General features: G+C 42.0%; 1 protein-coding gene across 4 annotated transcripts in view; it reads right to left on the bottom strand.

Annotated features, from left to right (window-relative positions):
- CG46385 (uncharacterized protein) overlaps positions 1 to 15865 on the bottom strand; it is a 45619-nt gene that overhangs the window by 13008 nt on the left and 16746 nt on the right. For 2 of the 4 annotated variants that reach the window (NM_001370032.1, NM_165555.3), the window contains exon 1: positions 8009 to 8851. The exons of the other annotated variants lie outside the window; for them this stretch is intronic. In NM_001370032.1, the coding sequence (NP_001356960.1) occupies positions 8009 to 8047 (39 nt within the window). In that variant the 5' untranslated portion in view covers positions 8048 to 8851. Of the gene's footprint in view, positions 1 to 8008; positions 8852 to 15865 lie in introns of those variants that run through there. 4 annotated transcript variants of the gene reach the window in all.

The following is a 15865-nucleotide window of genomic DNA, read 5'->3' on the forward strand; positions in this document are numbered from 1 at the left end:
TTGCAAATTGCAAAATGCACATCTCGACCCACAGACGAATTGATCGATCAGAAGTATTTACACCAACGTGGGTTGGCCCATCATCACCAGGGGCTGGGACTACTGGATGATGGTGACTAAGCCGGTTGGGATTTGCCTGGGCTGTTCGTTGATGGATTGAGTTGATTCACTGCCAACGCTAACTGGGCTCGAAAACAAGGCAATTAATGGATCGTGCGCTGGGCCAAACAAGTACAACAGCTGATTTATGTTGCCAGCGCTAAGTGTCCCTTAAGTGCTCAAGATTTGGGCCATGCCTAACTTAAATTCATCTGAACAACAATTTAATAATCGCGTTTTTATTTTATTTTTTTCAGCTGACTTCAGTTCACTTTTCCCCATCGCATCGGCGTGCAAAAGTCGCCGAGGGTTTATTGCCCCGCAAAGACGCTTACATACTTTATTTGTATAGTAGGTATGCAGGCGAGCAAGTACAATGAAAATAAAACGAGATCGTGGCGAGAAGACGACTCGGCAACAAATAATATTAAAATTAAACTGCTTGCACAAACAAAAATTCCGAAAATTACTGCTTATTACACACATCTCAATACATAAGCAGATCGGCGGACAGCGGCGGACAGGAATCCATCCACAAACTTATATAGTACCGGGCTTATCACCACATCAATCGCCACTCAGATACTCAGATGCTCAGATGCTCAGATGCTCAGATGATGTTCAAGATGATTGAGATGATCCTCTACTCTGGCCAGCACGTGCAGGCCCAATCGGTTAATGGCCCCAACCGATCACGATCGGGCCGCTCTGTAATCAACTGCAATCTGTAAGGCAATCCACATCCATAGATTGTACACGATCCGTTATCGGATGTATGGGTCTATATATACGTATTACCATTGTGAGATTTCATTCAGCCCGTGCAGGTGGTGCTGCAAATCTGGACTATTGGAATTCGCTGGTCGGAATTAGTTGACCCAACGGCCGGTGTCTGCCCTTTGCGTCACTCAAGTTTTCGGGCTTGTGTTCGATTTTTCAAATTTTGTAATTTCACTTTTTTCGACGTGACAACAACTCTCTCGGCAGCTACGTGGCTGCCATTTCAAGTGGAACGTGGCTAAGAGCGGTTACGCAATTGGGAAAGATATATATAAAAAAAAAAAAAACAAAAAATTGTTTAAAAGAAAATTGTAAATCAATTATAAATTCAACAATGTTACGTCCCACAAAATAGGCCGCTGCAAGTCTCGTTGACTTTTGCTGCCTAGCTTAAATTGCTTCCTCGAATCGAAATTCATTATTTATCTTTGAAGGATGCACTTTTCAAGATGAATAGCACATTTAATGTCCCGAATTGTATTTGAGTTGAATTAATGACTTAATCGTAAACTCAAGACGGAGCTTAGCCAACTAAATATAACTTTGTGGTTAAGGAAAAGTATCCAATTATAATACGGCAGAAATTACGTCACGAAGCATGCTCTGAATATCTTTAAGTTTGCTCGAGCATCTTTGAATCAATTTTTTTTTCTTTTTTTGCGTATTCTTGAGCTTGGAGTGGCCTGCTGATTTGCACCGATGTGTGGGCATTCAAGTGCGAGCTGCGTAATCTGCTTATTAGACATGAGTCGATGCCTTCGGTTTTTTGCTTTGCTCCACTCGAGTGCGCAGCCATCGGGCGGTCGTCAAATCATCAAATCATCAAATGGCCATAAAAATAGAAACCCGATTTCAATTATAGTTCTCTCTTTTGACGCCGAGATACATTTGATGCGCTTGGCCGGGCCAGCAGAATCGTCTTGAATGCTGGATCATCTGGGAGTGTATCTTAGCGCGAGTGGCAGATAGAAACATTGATGTGTGTATGAATGAAAGGTTAGTGGCAGCCACTAAAAGTTCGTTCAACGCTGCATTGTATCTGTATCTGTATCTGTATCTGCTATATGCATATCTGCTTCTGTAAATGTATCTGTATCTATATATCTATCTGGCAGGCACTCGTACTTCGGCTCGTTTCGCGATTCGTTTCGCTTCGCGTTGCGAATTTGCGTTGCGCTTTAGTTGGTCTCTGTGTCAGTGGAACTCTGAAATGCCACCTTGCCTCGTGTATCTGTGGCAATGTGGCAAACATTCTGCGAAGTTGCTGCTGCGGGCAATGCTTCGTTGCACGACAGCAACACAGCAACACCAACAACAGCAGCGACGACGGATTGGTTTCAACTTTTCGAAAAAGTGAAAGGAGTTTTTCAAACATTTGTGTATTTTATTATTAACTGCAGTTGTATTATTATTTTTATTATTCACTGCAAGATGTAACTTGACATTTGCGTTCAGAGGAAACACATCAAAGGATTTGAATTGAGCCGAGCCAAGCCAAACGAAATGGGCCGCCTGACCTGTTAAACTGGCGAGGAAATCCCCCGGCTGGCTAATGGTGAAAATGAGTGGAAAACAAAACAAGGCTTTTCACTTAGCAAACAGCGGCTGGCAAAGCAAAGGAAAAAAAAATGCCCAACCCAGAGCCCAAACAAGCCGCAAATTGTTGCTGCTAATGTTGTGGCAATTGTTCGTCCATGTGTTTGCCTTTGTGTGTTGTACAATGCACTCGAGTCATGCACATGAACATGCACATGCCGAAGCGTTGCGCCACCACAAAAGCACCACCACCACCACCACTACCACCACCACCGAATAGTGGCTTTATGGCCATACTGTGTATGCAGCACCACCAGCAAAGTAAAGGCTGCAATCACAACAACCACCTGAGAGCCACAAGAGACGCGACTTAATCTGAGACAGTCTGAGACTGTGGCAACTGCAACTGCATCTGCACCTTAAAACGAAATTTAAGCCAACTGCCGAAATATTCAGCGAGAGTTATGAGATCGAAATAACTTCTTGGCCAAAGTTGATTCCAGTTGGTTCTCAGTTACTGAATTCAGAATTAGTGGCAATCAAGCTTAAATTCAAATTTAATTGCAGGACAGCTCTCTTAATGAATGCACTTATGCAAAGGCAATAAATGCAAAATGCAATGCAGTCAAGTTCTCCCAACTAGACCGCAGCTTGTTCATTTGGAGTCAGTTGCCTGTTTGTGTGAAAGCCGCAGAGGAGGCACACTGATGAAACTGCAACCAAAGCCGCAGCAAGCAAGCAGAAATTTCATCTTCGCTTTTGCGGCTGGTGGAACTTCTATGTGCAACTGCAATGGCCATTGCCACAGAAAGTGCAACAGCAACAACTTCAACTGCAACAAGTGCAACTGGCATTGCGAGTGCAACAAAGTATCTGCGACTGGCTACGATTTGCCGTTTAAAGCGCGAAAGTGAAATCTTGTTAGCCATTTTAGCTTGTTGTTTGGATTTTGCACAAAAGCGCCTTTCTTTGCTTTCTGTGTGTGGTCAGTCAGTCAGTCAAACTGCAATGTTTTTTCGGTACCTTCCTCTGGTCAGTGAACCGATTGGAAAAGCGGTCGATACTTACACAATTACACAAGAGGTTGCGGGTCAGATAGCAAAATCAAATTGGATAGAGAAGCTTACCTGCAAGCAAAAGAAATATGTGAAAAGGTCAATAAAGAGAATAAATTTATTATGCATGCGACAGATAAACGTGTCTCGCCACTAAAACGGTGCGGAAAATAGAAAAATATATTTAAAAGTATACAATGCAACGGTGGTGGGGGGGGATATAAATTCGACGGCGCTTGGAAGCCGAGTGCACAGAGCAATAAGAACAAGAAACCACATTCAAATGGGATTCTGCCAAGGCGCAGCATTTCGTTCAATTAATTTGGCCCATAGAGTGGCCACCACAGCAAGAGTAACCCATCGCAATGTGAAGATTTCAGTCGCACTCGTCGACCCTTCACTGTAAACCCCGCCTCCCCCCTCCACACACAACCAAAATTGTCGCATTCTTTCACCCAATCTAGGACAGCATTTGTGCTCTACATACATATGTATATATATATATCTGTATCTATATCTATATTTGTATTTGTATCCCAACACTATACCCAATTTCTTTTCTTCATATTTAATTTTGGCTCTCGCATGCTATTTAAACAGCTGAAAGTCGCTCGTGTTTACCACCTTGTTTGCCATTGTTTAAAGCCAAACAAAGCGTAGCACTCGAAGTGGGAAACTATGGCAACGTGTACATATATGCAGTTTACAACCATTCACCGCGGTTACGTTCAATAATTTCGGGCCCTAAAATAGCCAACAGCTTTACAGGTGGTAGGTATAGATAGAGTGCAATACCGTACCGTACTCGCACCTATTCAATTCATTTGAACACGAGCATTCTCGCCTTAATTCAATTAGCTGCGTCCGTCCTCAACTTGAACGTATCCATTTTTAATTAGAATAGTGCAAATTTCGCAATCTATATATAATCAAAGTCAAAGATATATGTATAGTCAGCCATAGGCCATAGGCATATGTGCGTCTGGTATCCGAATGCATGTAAATGCATATAGCTCAAAGCTCGCTCGGATCGGATCGGTTCAGTTCAGTTCAGTTCAGTCGGTTTCAGTTGTAGTTTCGATTTTGGTTGGGGGTTTTTCTGTGCATGAAATAAATACCGATAGGCCGTCGTCGTCCAACAACAACACCAACGACACCAACTACACCAACAACAGCGAATGCGACGGACAACGAACGCAGTGGCCGACCTTCGCCGTGTGCGGCATACAACGTTGTTCGCTGAAGGTTGACAATCAATAGCAACAGAAACAGCAACAAAAACAACAACGATAATAATAATATTACTACTACTAGCAACCACAATAGCAACAACTGCATTAGCAGCAACGGCAACAACAACAACAACAACAACATTAACTAGAGCACAACACAACTTATCAAAGTTGATTGCATTTCAAAAAGGGTTTTGTCTTACCGTCTTGGAGTTGCCCAATGCAACTCTGATTAGGCGACTCATGCATAATGGAAATAAACATATGTTAAAGCCCGTGTGCCAAATGCAAACGAAAACTGATAAATCCCCTCCCCCCCAAAACCCCTGTCGAAATAAACAAAATGAGTTGATATGCAAATGGCCGAACAATGGTGAAAATAGGTTACAAAATACAAACAGCTTTATTTGATTTGTAGGGCGAGGAGAAGATCAACATGAAAGGAGAAAGCTTTACGTACAAATTCAAAGAAATCAATATTAAGTAGAACAATATATCATATATTATGTATTTAACTTGGCAGTTTATCGTGTAGTTTTCTTATCGATGACTCGTTTTCGCGAAATTTCTTACTCATTTTCCAAGTAATGAGCTAAAATAAATCAGATCTGCTGACCCATATCGTACGAATATGCAAATTATCGTCGGGTTTATATTCGACAATCTTTACGGAAGAAAAGAGATCTTTATTTCGTATGATTACTGAATAATTCGAGTTCTACGCCCACTCAATTTTCCCTACTTGGCGGCAATCAAAGAATTATTCAGCACGCAGTTTTATTACACGTTTGCTTGTATATCATCTATCTGTATCTGCATCATTAGGCCAAAATGCTTTTACCTGTTTTCGGCATGATTTCTGTTATTTACAAGTCACGAAGTCGGGCCACGCAAACTGCAATTAGGCTGTGGCAACAGCTCACCTGCTCAGGTGGGAAACAATTGGCTGGCTAGCCGGAGAGATCCTCTCCGAAAGACCACAGAGATCACGTATCTGGGGGATAAATCAAACGCCCCCACAAAGACAGAGACAGAGAACGAGAGAAAGAGCGAGCGAGAGAGAGAGAGAGGGAGAGAGAGAGAGGAGCTGTGCCAGGTTGCATAATTAAACTTTCGAGGATCTGATTGTAAATAGACAAGCGCGGCATAATCAGCTTACGTTCTGTGAGCCACGTTCTGGGCTTGGCTCTGGTAATTAATATCTCCAAGATAAACAACCACTTCACTCTGCCTCTGCCCTGGAGCGGCACGGCATTATTATGTATTATGTATTCGGATTTTGATTCGGATCGTATCGTATTCGGATTGAAGCTGCCCGCAGCTGAATGGGGTCAGAAGCCAGCAAACTTGGTAACGGAGAACGCCGGAGCCAAGATACACATACATCAGCGGCTCAGGTAGACTGCGGCTGAGCTTGGCTAATTTAAAGTCAGGTTATTAACCTCTGCAAGCAACAAAAAATCATAAAGCATGCGAGCAAAGCTGAGGCTTGCGTGGCCTGGCTCAATAGGCAAATATAAGCCAGACATTTGCATGCGCGCACAACTATACATAGTACAACCAACAACTAGTGTTCGATTGTTTCCGATGAACAACAAGTGCAATGGATGGGATCACCACCATCGGCGAGAGATTAGATGGCTACATTGTGGCCAAAAGGCAAACAAACACGGGACAGCTAGGATAACAAATAACAACAAATGCCAAACTGTTTAAACACGAAACAAAAACAGAAGTTCTACTCGCTCCACTCGATTCAATTCTATTCAATTCAATTCAACTAGCTATTGAAGTGTCTGCTGTTTACATAATTTCTTTCTTTTTCCGAGGCTGCTTTATCAAATGCGTCTTTGGCCATGTGGACAAAGACGAAAATTTAAATTCCAATTCAGGTGAGACAACGTGAACAAACTGCAAACCGAGCAAACAGACGAAGACATTGCGCCAAGTGTTATATATATATATAAAATGTAATGTAATTAGTGAGGGTTGCCTCAGTGGCAACAGTGGCTACGTACGTCAAATGTAATTTGCGTTTGTTGGCCTACCCCCTACACGTGACCAGACGTGGAATCGCTAGCCCAACACACCATCGAAAGAAATACGAAAAACAGACCGAGACCAAGTCGATCAAGTAGCCCAAGTCGCCCAGGTGAGGTTTCACCTGCAGCCAGTGAAAAACTAAGGCCGCCACCGAAACTGACGTCGTAGCTGGTGAACCCGGATATGTGCTTCGATATGGGCACCTTGGTATGGGTATGGCTATGGCTATGGGTACTCCTCCTATATACACACATATATACCCCCATGTACAATATATAGCCTGTGTGCGCAGAGCAGACATTATGTATTGGAAATCGAATTTGAATACCAATTCCTAATTCCGATTCCAATTTGAAATTCCAAGCCAACGGCAGCCATATGCATTGCATTCATTTGAATGTCGTATGCGAACCCAGGTTTCTATGCCAACAATATTTCAGAGCACTACGCAGTTTTTGTCCGCTCAAGGAGTTTTGTAAATGATATTTTCAAATTTAGGAATAATAGATGATTTCTATTGATCAGGATCATAAAAACTTATCGGCTTAAATTAGGAACTCACTTATCTTATGACTCGACAAACTAATATAATACTAATTATTCGGAATATTGCTTTTATTTATTTGATAGTATCTATACAGTCTAGTTGATTTTGTTCATTTTTTTTTTTAAGCTTGAAGATGATTTTCAAAATGAATTCAAGGCAGATTTGTGACAACTCACGATCCATCCATTGTTGTCCTCAAACTAAATATTCTCTTCATCGTCTACTTTTCACAATTCCAGCACTTCGAATTCCGTCAGATTCTGATTCTGATTCTGATCAACATCTGCGGATTCTTCTATTGCCATTCAAACATCTGCTGCTGCTTCTTATTTTCATACAATGAAATTCAATACCAGAATAACAACACGATAATCATTGCGAATTCTTCAAACTTAATGAGCCAAAACCAAACTACGGCAGTGAACAGTTGAGAGAGTCGAATGCCATAAACGCACTTAAAGATACATAAAACGAAAAACAAAAAAAAAACACAATCGAGATTCGTCGGCGACAGAGGCGCGATTCAAATACAGATACAGATACAAATGGAGAGATACAGATAGGTTGGATATTTGCGCATTTCAATTTCGCCATATGCTACATGCAACATGAAAGGGGCGGCCAGAGAAATGGATTACACAGGACTTAAGTGGAGTGCGTTGAAGTGAAGGGGAGTGGAGTGTGAGAGTGTAAGTGGGCGTGGTCTTGACATTTACCTTTGCATTGTACGACTCATGCCGATTTTCCGGTTTCATAAGAATGCTGGATGCGACGAGCGACAGGATATATGGGCGAAAATATAACAGCACTCCAGATGGTTCTGGTTTTAGCGAGAGTTGGCTGCTGTGCTGCTGCTGGCAATTAGTTTGGCTCTTCCCCTCGTTTTCGTTTTCAATTGCACTTTTTGCTACTTTTTTTTTGCTTGATTTTTCTTCTTGCTTACTCTTTTTCTTTTTTTTTTTCTTGCTATGTTTTAGACACACTAGACACACGCGCACTCGGGAAATTTCTCTTGTTTGGCTATGGCTATGGCTATGGCTATGGTTATATATATATATATATATGTATGTTATTTGGTTCACACACGAAACAACAACGTTACAACAACGTTAACAACATATGGTCCAAAGACAGTTCAGCTTGGGTGTAGCCAGGCGAACATATGTTGGCTCTGCCACTCGATGTGGGCGCAGTTGAGTGGGTGGATGGTGGTGGCGAAGCAACAGTCCTGTTGCCAGAATGTTCCCTCGATTTTTCCGCTGGCGCTTTCGGAATTTCCTTCGCTCTTTCTAGACTTTTCGATGGACACCTCTCGGCAGGTCGGTCGGTCGGTCGGTGCTTATACTATGTGTTTAGTATAAGGAGCCGATTGAATTCTGCTTAGCAAGACGATGGCTTGGCTTCTCTAGCTTCTCTAGGTAATTTGGTCTGATCTGGTCTGGTTCTTTCAGTCGTCAGCTGTCTTATTTGAATTAAATAATGCAGTTTCTATATGAGTACAGAGGATGTGCGTTGTCTTGATTCTGGCTTTCGCACGCGGTCACTCTCGTTGAACGACTGATTTCAACGGCAATCGGCGTTGGCATGAAACTTGACTACGCGGCCATTCCACCGCTCGAGTTGAGTGGGAAAAGCTCTGGCTCTGGCGGCGGCGGCGGAAAGCTCGCTCAATTGAGTGAAAATCAAACAAAATGAAACTGCAGGCCGAGCTGATCCCATTCGAAAGTTTAATTATATTTTGCGCCACCGACACTAGTTGCTATGCTGTTATTTTATTTATTTCGCTTTTTCGAATTCTGTTTTTCGCTTTTTCGAAACCGGCAAAGCGAGCAAACTTCGATCAGAAGACAACAATAAACACACACACACGCACTCTCACGCACACACACACACACACATGCCGTTGAGTGCTTTGTTTGTGGCCTGCTAACGGCACAATTACGTCAGAAAAATAAGCTTTTTCGGCTTTCTGGCGGTAGCTCCTAAAAGAATTTAATTAATTAAATTTTAAACTATCGCAAGTGTGCCTTATTCAATGCAGTCAGTCGACTTCGATTGAAAGCTCAAACTAAAAAGTTGCCTTTTGGCGTTTCAACTCGAGCATTTATTTAATTGCTTTTTGTTGCCTTTGCTCTTTCTTCGTTTGGTCAACGCTTTGCTCGACTTTATTTATTTTTAGAAATAAACAACTTATTTTTATTCGCATCTCTGGCTATTTGTTCTGCTCTTCAATTAGTTGTTTATTTTCGTACAATCACTTTAGATCATGTATACGACATGTGGGCCGAAAATTTGGAGGAAACGATGGCCAAGTTCAACCAATCAACAAATGCCAAAACGTGATTAAAACAACGCATTCTATAAACAGAAATCTAGTCAAGAACAAAAAAAAACACTTTTATAATAAACACACTGAAATGCTAATGCAGCTTATCATCAACAAAAAACCGATTTCAGTTCCTTTTACTTTTACGAACTTTGCCTTTTTTTGTATAACAAAAAGTGTACGCTTCGTATCAAAGAAAAAACAATTAAATACTCGTCGTGACATATAAAGAATGCATATGTATAAATTTGTAATGTCAGAATATATATAGAATTGATTGCTTGTTGGGGTACCAACTGTGACAACACGAAATTTTAGAAAATCTATATATATTACGCATACGCAGTGTGACGCACCAAATGGAAAATTTGTACACCAGTTTCTAATTAAATTTAAAATTAATCAGCGGCATTTCGGTACATGCAACGCATATGAATTCAAATGGATTTAAGCCGCTGTGCTTAAATGTTTTAAACGTTTTGCCAACGCATACAATACGGTAATAAAAAAATGAAGCAATAGCAATCTCCCCATTCGAATTACCATATATTATTGATGCAGATACTGATCTTGCCATGACAAAATGCTGCACAATCTCGTTTCGGATGTGAAGTTGTTGCTGTTGGTGCTGCTTTCGCTTCAGCTATCAGCAAAAACCGCCATCATTGGGAGTACGATTATAGCCCTAGGAGTAGAGTGCCAGGACTTATGGGCTTCGCTTATCGCACGGCTGCTCAAACAAAAACAAAAAACAAAAACCAAAAAAAAAACGAAAAAAGAGAAGCAATTTCTGATGTCGCTGCTGCTGTTTTGGCCCTGCTAATTGCAATTAGTGGCCAATGACGTCGAAGGGCTGACAGACACGTGCCAAAGCAACCCCATTCTTCTGCCAGCAAAAGCACCATCCAAAGTGGGTGTTTCTTGTTTCGCTATCTCAAACATATGCATTTGCCATGCATTTTTCCATTGCCTGCCTCGTCGAGTTTGTTTGTTTGTTGGCGGTCCGTGTAAAAATAGTTTAAAGCCCTACAAAACAAACCTAAACCACGACAACGAAATATAATGGCTAGTACGCTAGATAGGATCGATGGCGAGGCGCTGGAATTCGTGGCCCAAACATGTGACTATGCCCAATAATTAATTTACAAATTACGTTCTAAACTAAAAGTCCGAGCTTAAAGGTACGCCAGCAAACAGCAGCAGCAGCAGCAGCAGCAACAACAACAGCAATCTTGTCTGCAGAAAAGACCTTGCTTTCGATTTTCAAAATGTGTTTACTACACTCTGAGGCACACACACACACACACACAAACTCAACGCAAAACAAGAAACGTTCAAATTGCTATTTTATTCACTGAAATCCGCGACGCTGAATACCAAAAACGCCAATAAAAACAGAAACAAGAATAAATAAAAAATTCATATTGAAGCAAAAAAATTATAGAGAATGAGCGAGCTGAGAGCACTTAAGACAGACCAGGCGATTGTATTTTGTAATTAATATTTCAAATTAGCATAAGTTTGAAGCCAACCAAAAAACCTGTAAAGCAATTTACAAAACCAAAAAAGAGCTACTAAATCAAAGCAATAATCAATAGGAGATTAATTGCTATTAAATAAAAATCAAAAGTAATGAAAAATCTTAAAAAATAGTGGCAAAGGTAATTGAAACCAATTATATTTGAAATCGTTTTGAAAAGGGTAAACTGAAATGAAAACGTCAAACTAAGATCACTTTCTCATTTAAAAGAAAAAAACGTTTTGGCAATTAAAGTTAATTATCGAATCAGTGGTAAATTGTTTACGAGCGAAACCAGATAAATTCAAATAAAATGCCAAAATAATTTGTAAACTGTATCGGAGCATTCCTTCCACCTGCTGCCAACCCCAAATTGTTCCCACTTCTGCCGCAATTCCCTTTGGAAACCAAACCCCCATATTACAACCATTTCGATCGGAACGGGCTGACTGACTTTTGATTGTGATAGCAAAGACATGTTCGATTGTCTTTGGTAAGACCGCAGACAATAAGACAATATCAGCAAGAGCAAAGACACATATACATATAATTCAAGTAGGAAAAAACCAAAGACGGCCGATAGCCAACAACAAGTTCTGGCTGGAACTTGTTGACGACTTCACTTTTGCTCGGCTGGCCAAAAAGTGTGTTTTGCCTTACTTTTGTGTGTGTGTGTGTGTATCTGTGGGCCAGGTTAATACAGATAGATATATAAAAGACACCTTTCAAGACTGGTTTAGTTTGCCCAGCTCAGTTCGCAGCTTCTGTTGCACTTATAGTCCAATCGACCCCCCCCCCCCTCACGCCATTAGCCCCACCCCTCTTCCAACTGCAGAGACTCTACTCTAATGCAATCAAATCGGCCTTTGTGTGTGTGTGTGTGTGTGTGTGTTAGCCATATTGGGTGTTGGCCAGCAGCTGTTGCTAGTTGTTGCTATTTGCTGTGTGCTGTTCGCTGTTTGTTGTTTGTGTTCTTTAGTCGCTTTGGAAAAAAATGTCGTTTGATTATGGCTAGCCGAGAGAATGCAAAGTGAATTGTTGAAATATTGAATTAAGACCAAAGTCTGTGTCGCAGAATCGCACGCTCACTGCCAATTTATTTATCTATCCATCAACTCCGGCCGCTTGGTTCACCCACTTTCAGGGCCACTTTTTACCTTATCTGCTGGCCAGCTATTTAGCCAGCATTTCAGTTGCTTATTGCATTCGCTTTTATGCAAGAATTTCAAATTGCAGCCGCAACAGTGCGGCCAAACAAAAAGTGAAAGTCACCCAGCCAGCAGCAATGAGCACAAGCCTCACAGCTCGAATATTACGTATACGCAGCGTTGATCAGCGTTGAAAGCGCAACAGGCTGAGCGGCAGAAGATTGGCCAGAACGAACGCAACCGCATCGAATCGAATTGAATTAGTTGTAGTGGCATCCTGGATGCCAGGCACGTTCTCGCCGCCGGCGGATTGCAGATTAACGATCTCCTCATCCCAACACACGCCCACGCAGAAACGACCTTAATTGTGTCCGTGTCGGAGTTTCTGAAAGTGTGTGCTTGTTTTTTTTTATTTTTTCTTTCTTTTTCCGTTTCATATTGCAGCACGTCAAGAAACGACTCCAAGGGCAGTCGCAGTAATAGCAGCGGCAGCAACAGCAATGCAACGCATGCACTCCACATAAATTGCATACAGTCAAGTCACGTGGTAAGGACCAAGAAGATAAAACAACACGCAGCTTGGAAGAATCCAAAAGAGAGTCGTTCCTGCTAAATGAATGAATGTTCCTACCAGAATATCATTCTCTATTTTGCGAATTAGAATTTGAACTCCGCCCTGTTGCTGTGCATAGAGTGCCCACTGTGGCAACGCTCACTTTGCAGACACGGACACATTAGAATGGCCTGAGGCTGGAACTGGTTGCAGCAGCTGTGTCCTAACACTCTTCAGTCGTCGGGTTGCCGAGCAAACGCGTCCCCAAGTCACCAAGTCACCAAGTCGCGGGTAACCAACAACGCCTCCATGGAGGCAACAGCCTCCGCTAACGAGCTCGTGCAGCTCCGCGGCTCCGTCTCTGATTTAAACTCCAATCGCAAATGCAACTGCAACTGCAACTGCAACTGCGGCACAACAACGCACAAGAATTGCCATGAACCAATTTGATAATACAAAGCCCACCCCCCTCACCAACCAACCAACCACCACTGCACTCACTCACACACACGCACAGCAATTATTATTATTCGGTTTGCCATTTTTTCAGACGTTTTCGGTTGAAATTTGAAAGTTGTCTGGTCGACGCCGGGAGCGAGTGAAGCGTGAAACGGCGACACATTGCTAGCACCTAAGCCCCAAGGATAATATCCTGTCGCCCGGATGTCGCCGCCGGTGAGCCGAGGACACCATAAGGGCAGGATCAACGGCATGGTCAGGGATTGGATGGCTAAATCTCTCCCGCTTTCGTTGGCTTACTTCCCTCGGAAAATTATAATTGTGTTCCAAAAGTAAGATACACTCGAAATATTCGTATGAAACCGAATACGACTGCCAGAAAGCAACTATCCTTTGACTTTAATAATAGTTTTACATTCTAACTACGTTATTATTTAAACAAAATAGATTTAGTAACGGAGTGCATGGAACCATCTTGCCAACTGTTTTACTTATATAGTTCCTGATGTCTTGATGTTTATACGGACGGACAGGCGGGCAAACGGACACCTCGAAATCGAATAGGCTAGTGTTCCTATATATATATATATATATATATGGTCAAAAGCACATTCTTTAATTGTAAAAGCGGATAATATTTTGCGTTTCCAATCCTTTCAATATATGTATGTACCTACTCAAAGTTATTTCCCAGTGTTTCCATGTGGGTGTCGAGTGCGAAATAGTCGTAAATTGGTGCTAAGGACTAACACGTTTTATCACAACGACCCACACGAACCTACGACGGCAGGCCAAAGGGCTCCGGACCGCAGATTAACCCGTGCCACATCCGATGCTGGATCCGGAGTAGCTACCATCTCACTCTTACACTTCCGACGTACGCACGATGCTCCGTGCTCCATACTCATTTTGTCGATTTCGATTGCGATTTCTGAGTGCGAAGGTATTATTCTCGACTGAGTGAGTTGCCTTATTTGCAATTTAGTTAGCTAAAAATAGAATTCCCATTGACGCTGGCGTGGGCAGCAAATCGAAAAAAAAGCGGCAAACACAAATAAAGAAAATAAAAAAGAGAAGGAAAAAGCAAAAGAGGAAAAAGACAAAAAATGGAGGAAATTGCAGAGGAATATTTTCCTCGGAGAAACAACAGAATATTAAATACTCTTTTACAACAAAAAAAAATATATATCTTCTTTGTGTTTAGAAGATCGTCCTGTTCTTAAAAAAATGTTTCTAATGCAAAAGCCTGAGGTTTGAAATTATTATTATTTTTTATTAAAGAAAAGATGGAAACTGAAACTGATTGTAATCCCTTCAAAATTCCAAATTTTCGCGGTAACCACAAAAGCTATCATCATCAAAAGGTGTAACTTTCACCTTCGGCTTAATTGTCGGCTTTGGCAAACTTTTCAGCGCATCTAGGGATAAGCCCTTCCTTTTTTGCAACGCCAACGCAGAAAGGCACAGATGCCAAAGTCAGCGAATAAAGGAGAACAAGGACCGCAGATTCGCACATCCTTGCAGCAACCTGCCACAGATCCCTAAACGACGTCAGCGTTAAATTGAGTAAGTAATGAAAAATCGATAAGCCGGTTCGCAACTGGCTTCCATACGGAGCACTTTGGGAGTCCGGCGGCTGAGCGGCTGAGCGGCTGAGCGCCTGGGGGATTTGGAGGTTGGGTTGTCCAGGGCCGGAGGCGGAGGCGGAGCAACTCACCCAGTCAACAGGAGGTTGGCAGCCGACAGGCGCCCGTTGTCCCTTGTGGTTTGTCGGCCACTCAAATAAATATTTGTGTACTTGTTTTCATAACGACGTTACCTAAATATAACATTTCTCAATTAACAGTTACTTTCAACTAATTATTTTGACATTTAAATATTGGGAGATTTACTAATTTAACTTCACAACTTTTTTGCCAATAAAGAAATATAAAATATGTAAAGTATCAATTTGTTTTTAATCTACTACATAATCTACTACTTTATCGTATACTTTTGCCACTTATTTTTTCACAGTGTCTTCCAAACGGAGCTCCCAATCAGACGGACTTTGCAAGGCTGCCGGCGCCTGCTGCCAGCATGAAAAATAGCCAAGAAACGGGGCCCGAAGGGAAAAAGGACCTCCGAGGGGGGTGCGGGGTGTATTTGTAGGGCGGAAGACGGGTGGGCGTGGCCTTTTGCCGTACATGGCGCCGGAGTACCGTGATGGGCGTGGGCGTGCGCATGACCAGCAATATAACATTCAATTAAGTGCAATTTAAGCTTAACTAGTGCATTACGTAAGTCCTCCAACGGAACAGGACAGGATTGGCAATGGAATTGGGCGACTGGGCGACACATATAATTATCGTTAAGGCTATTTTTGCCATTCTTGCCTTAAAGCCTGGAACGGCTGGTGAAATCATAAATGCTCCTGTTCCCCTGGGCAGCGATTGTAAATTGAATTTTAGGCATAGCAGCATATCATCCCAGAAAGTTACTAACTTATAATAGTTGGTGTTTAGTGTTTACGCGGATTTACCAGCGAAAACGATCTCAATTATTGGTTGGCGTTGCTATTAAAACTTG

This window comes from Drosophila melanogaster, chromosome 2R (genome assembly GCF_000001215.4).
Source record: "Drosophila melanogaster chromosome 2R".
NCBI classification, from domain to species: Eukaryota; Metazoa; Arthropoda; class Insecta; order Diptera; family Drosophilidae; genus Drosophila; species Drosophila melanogaster.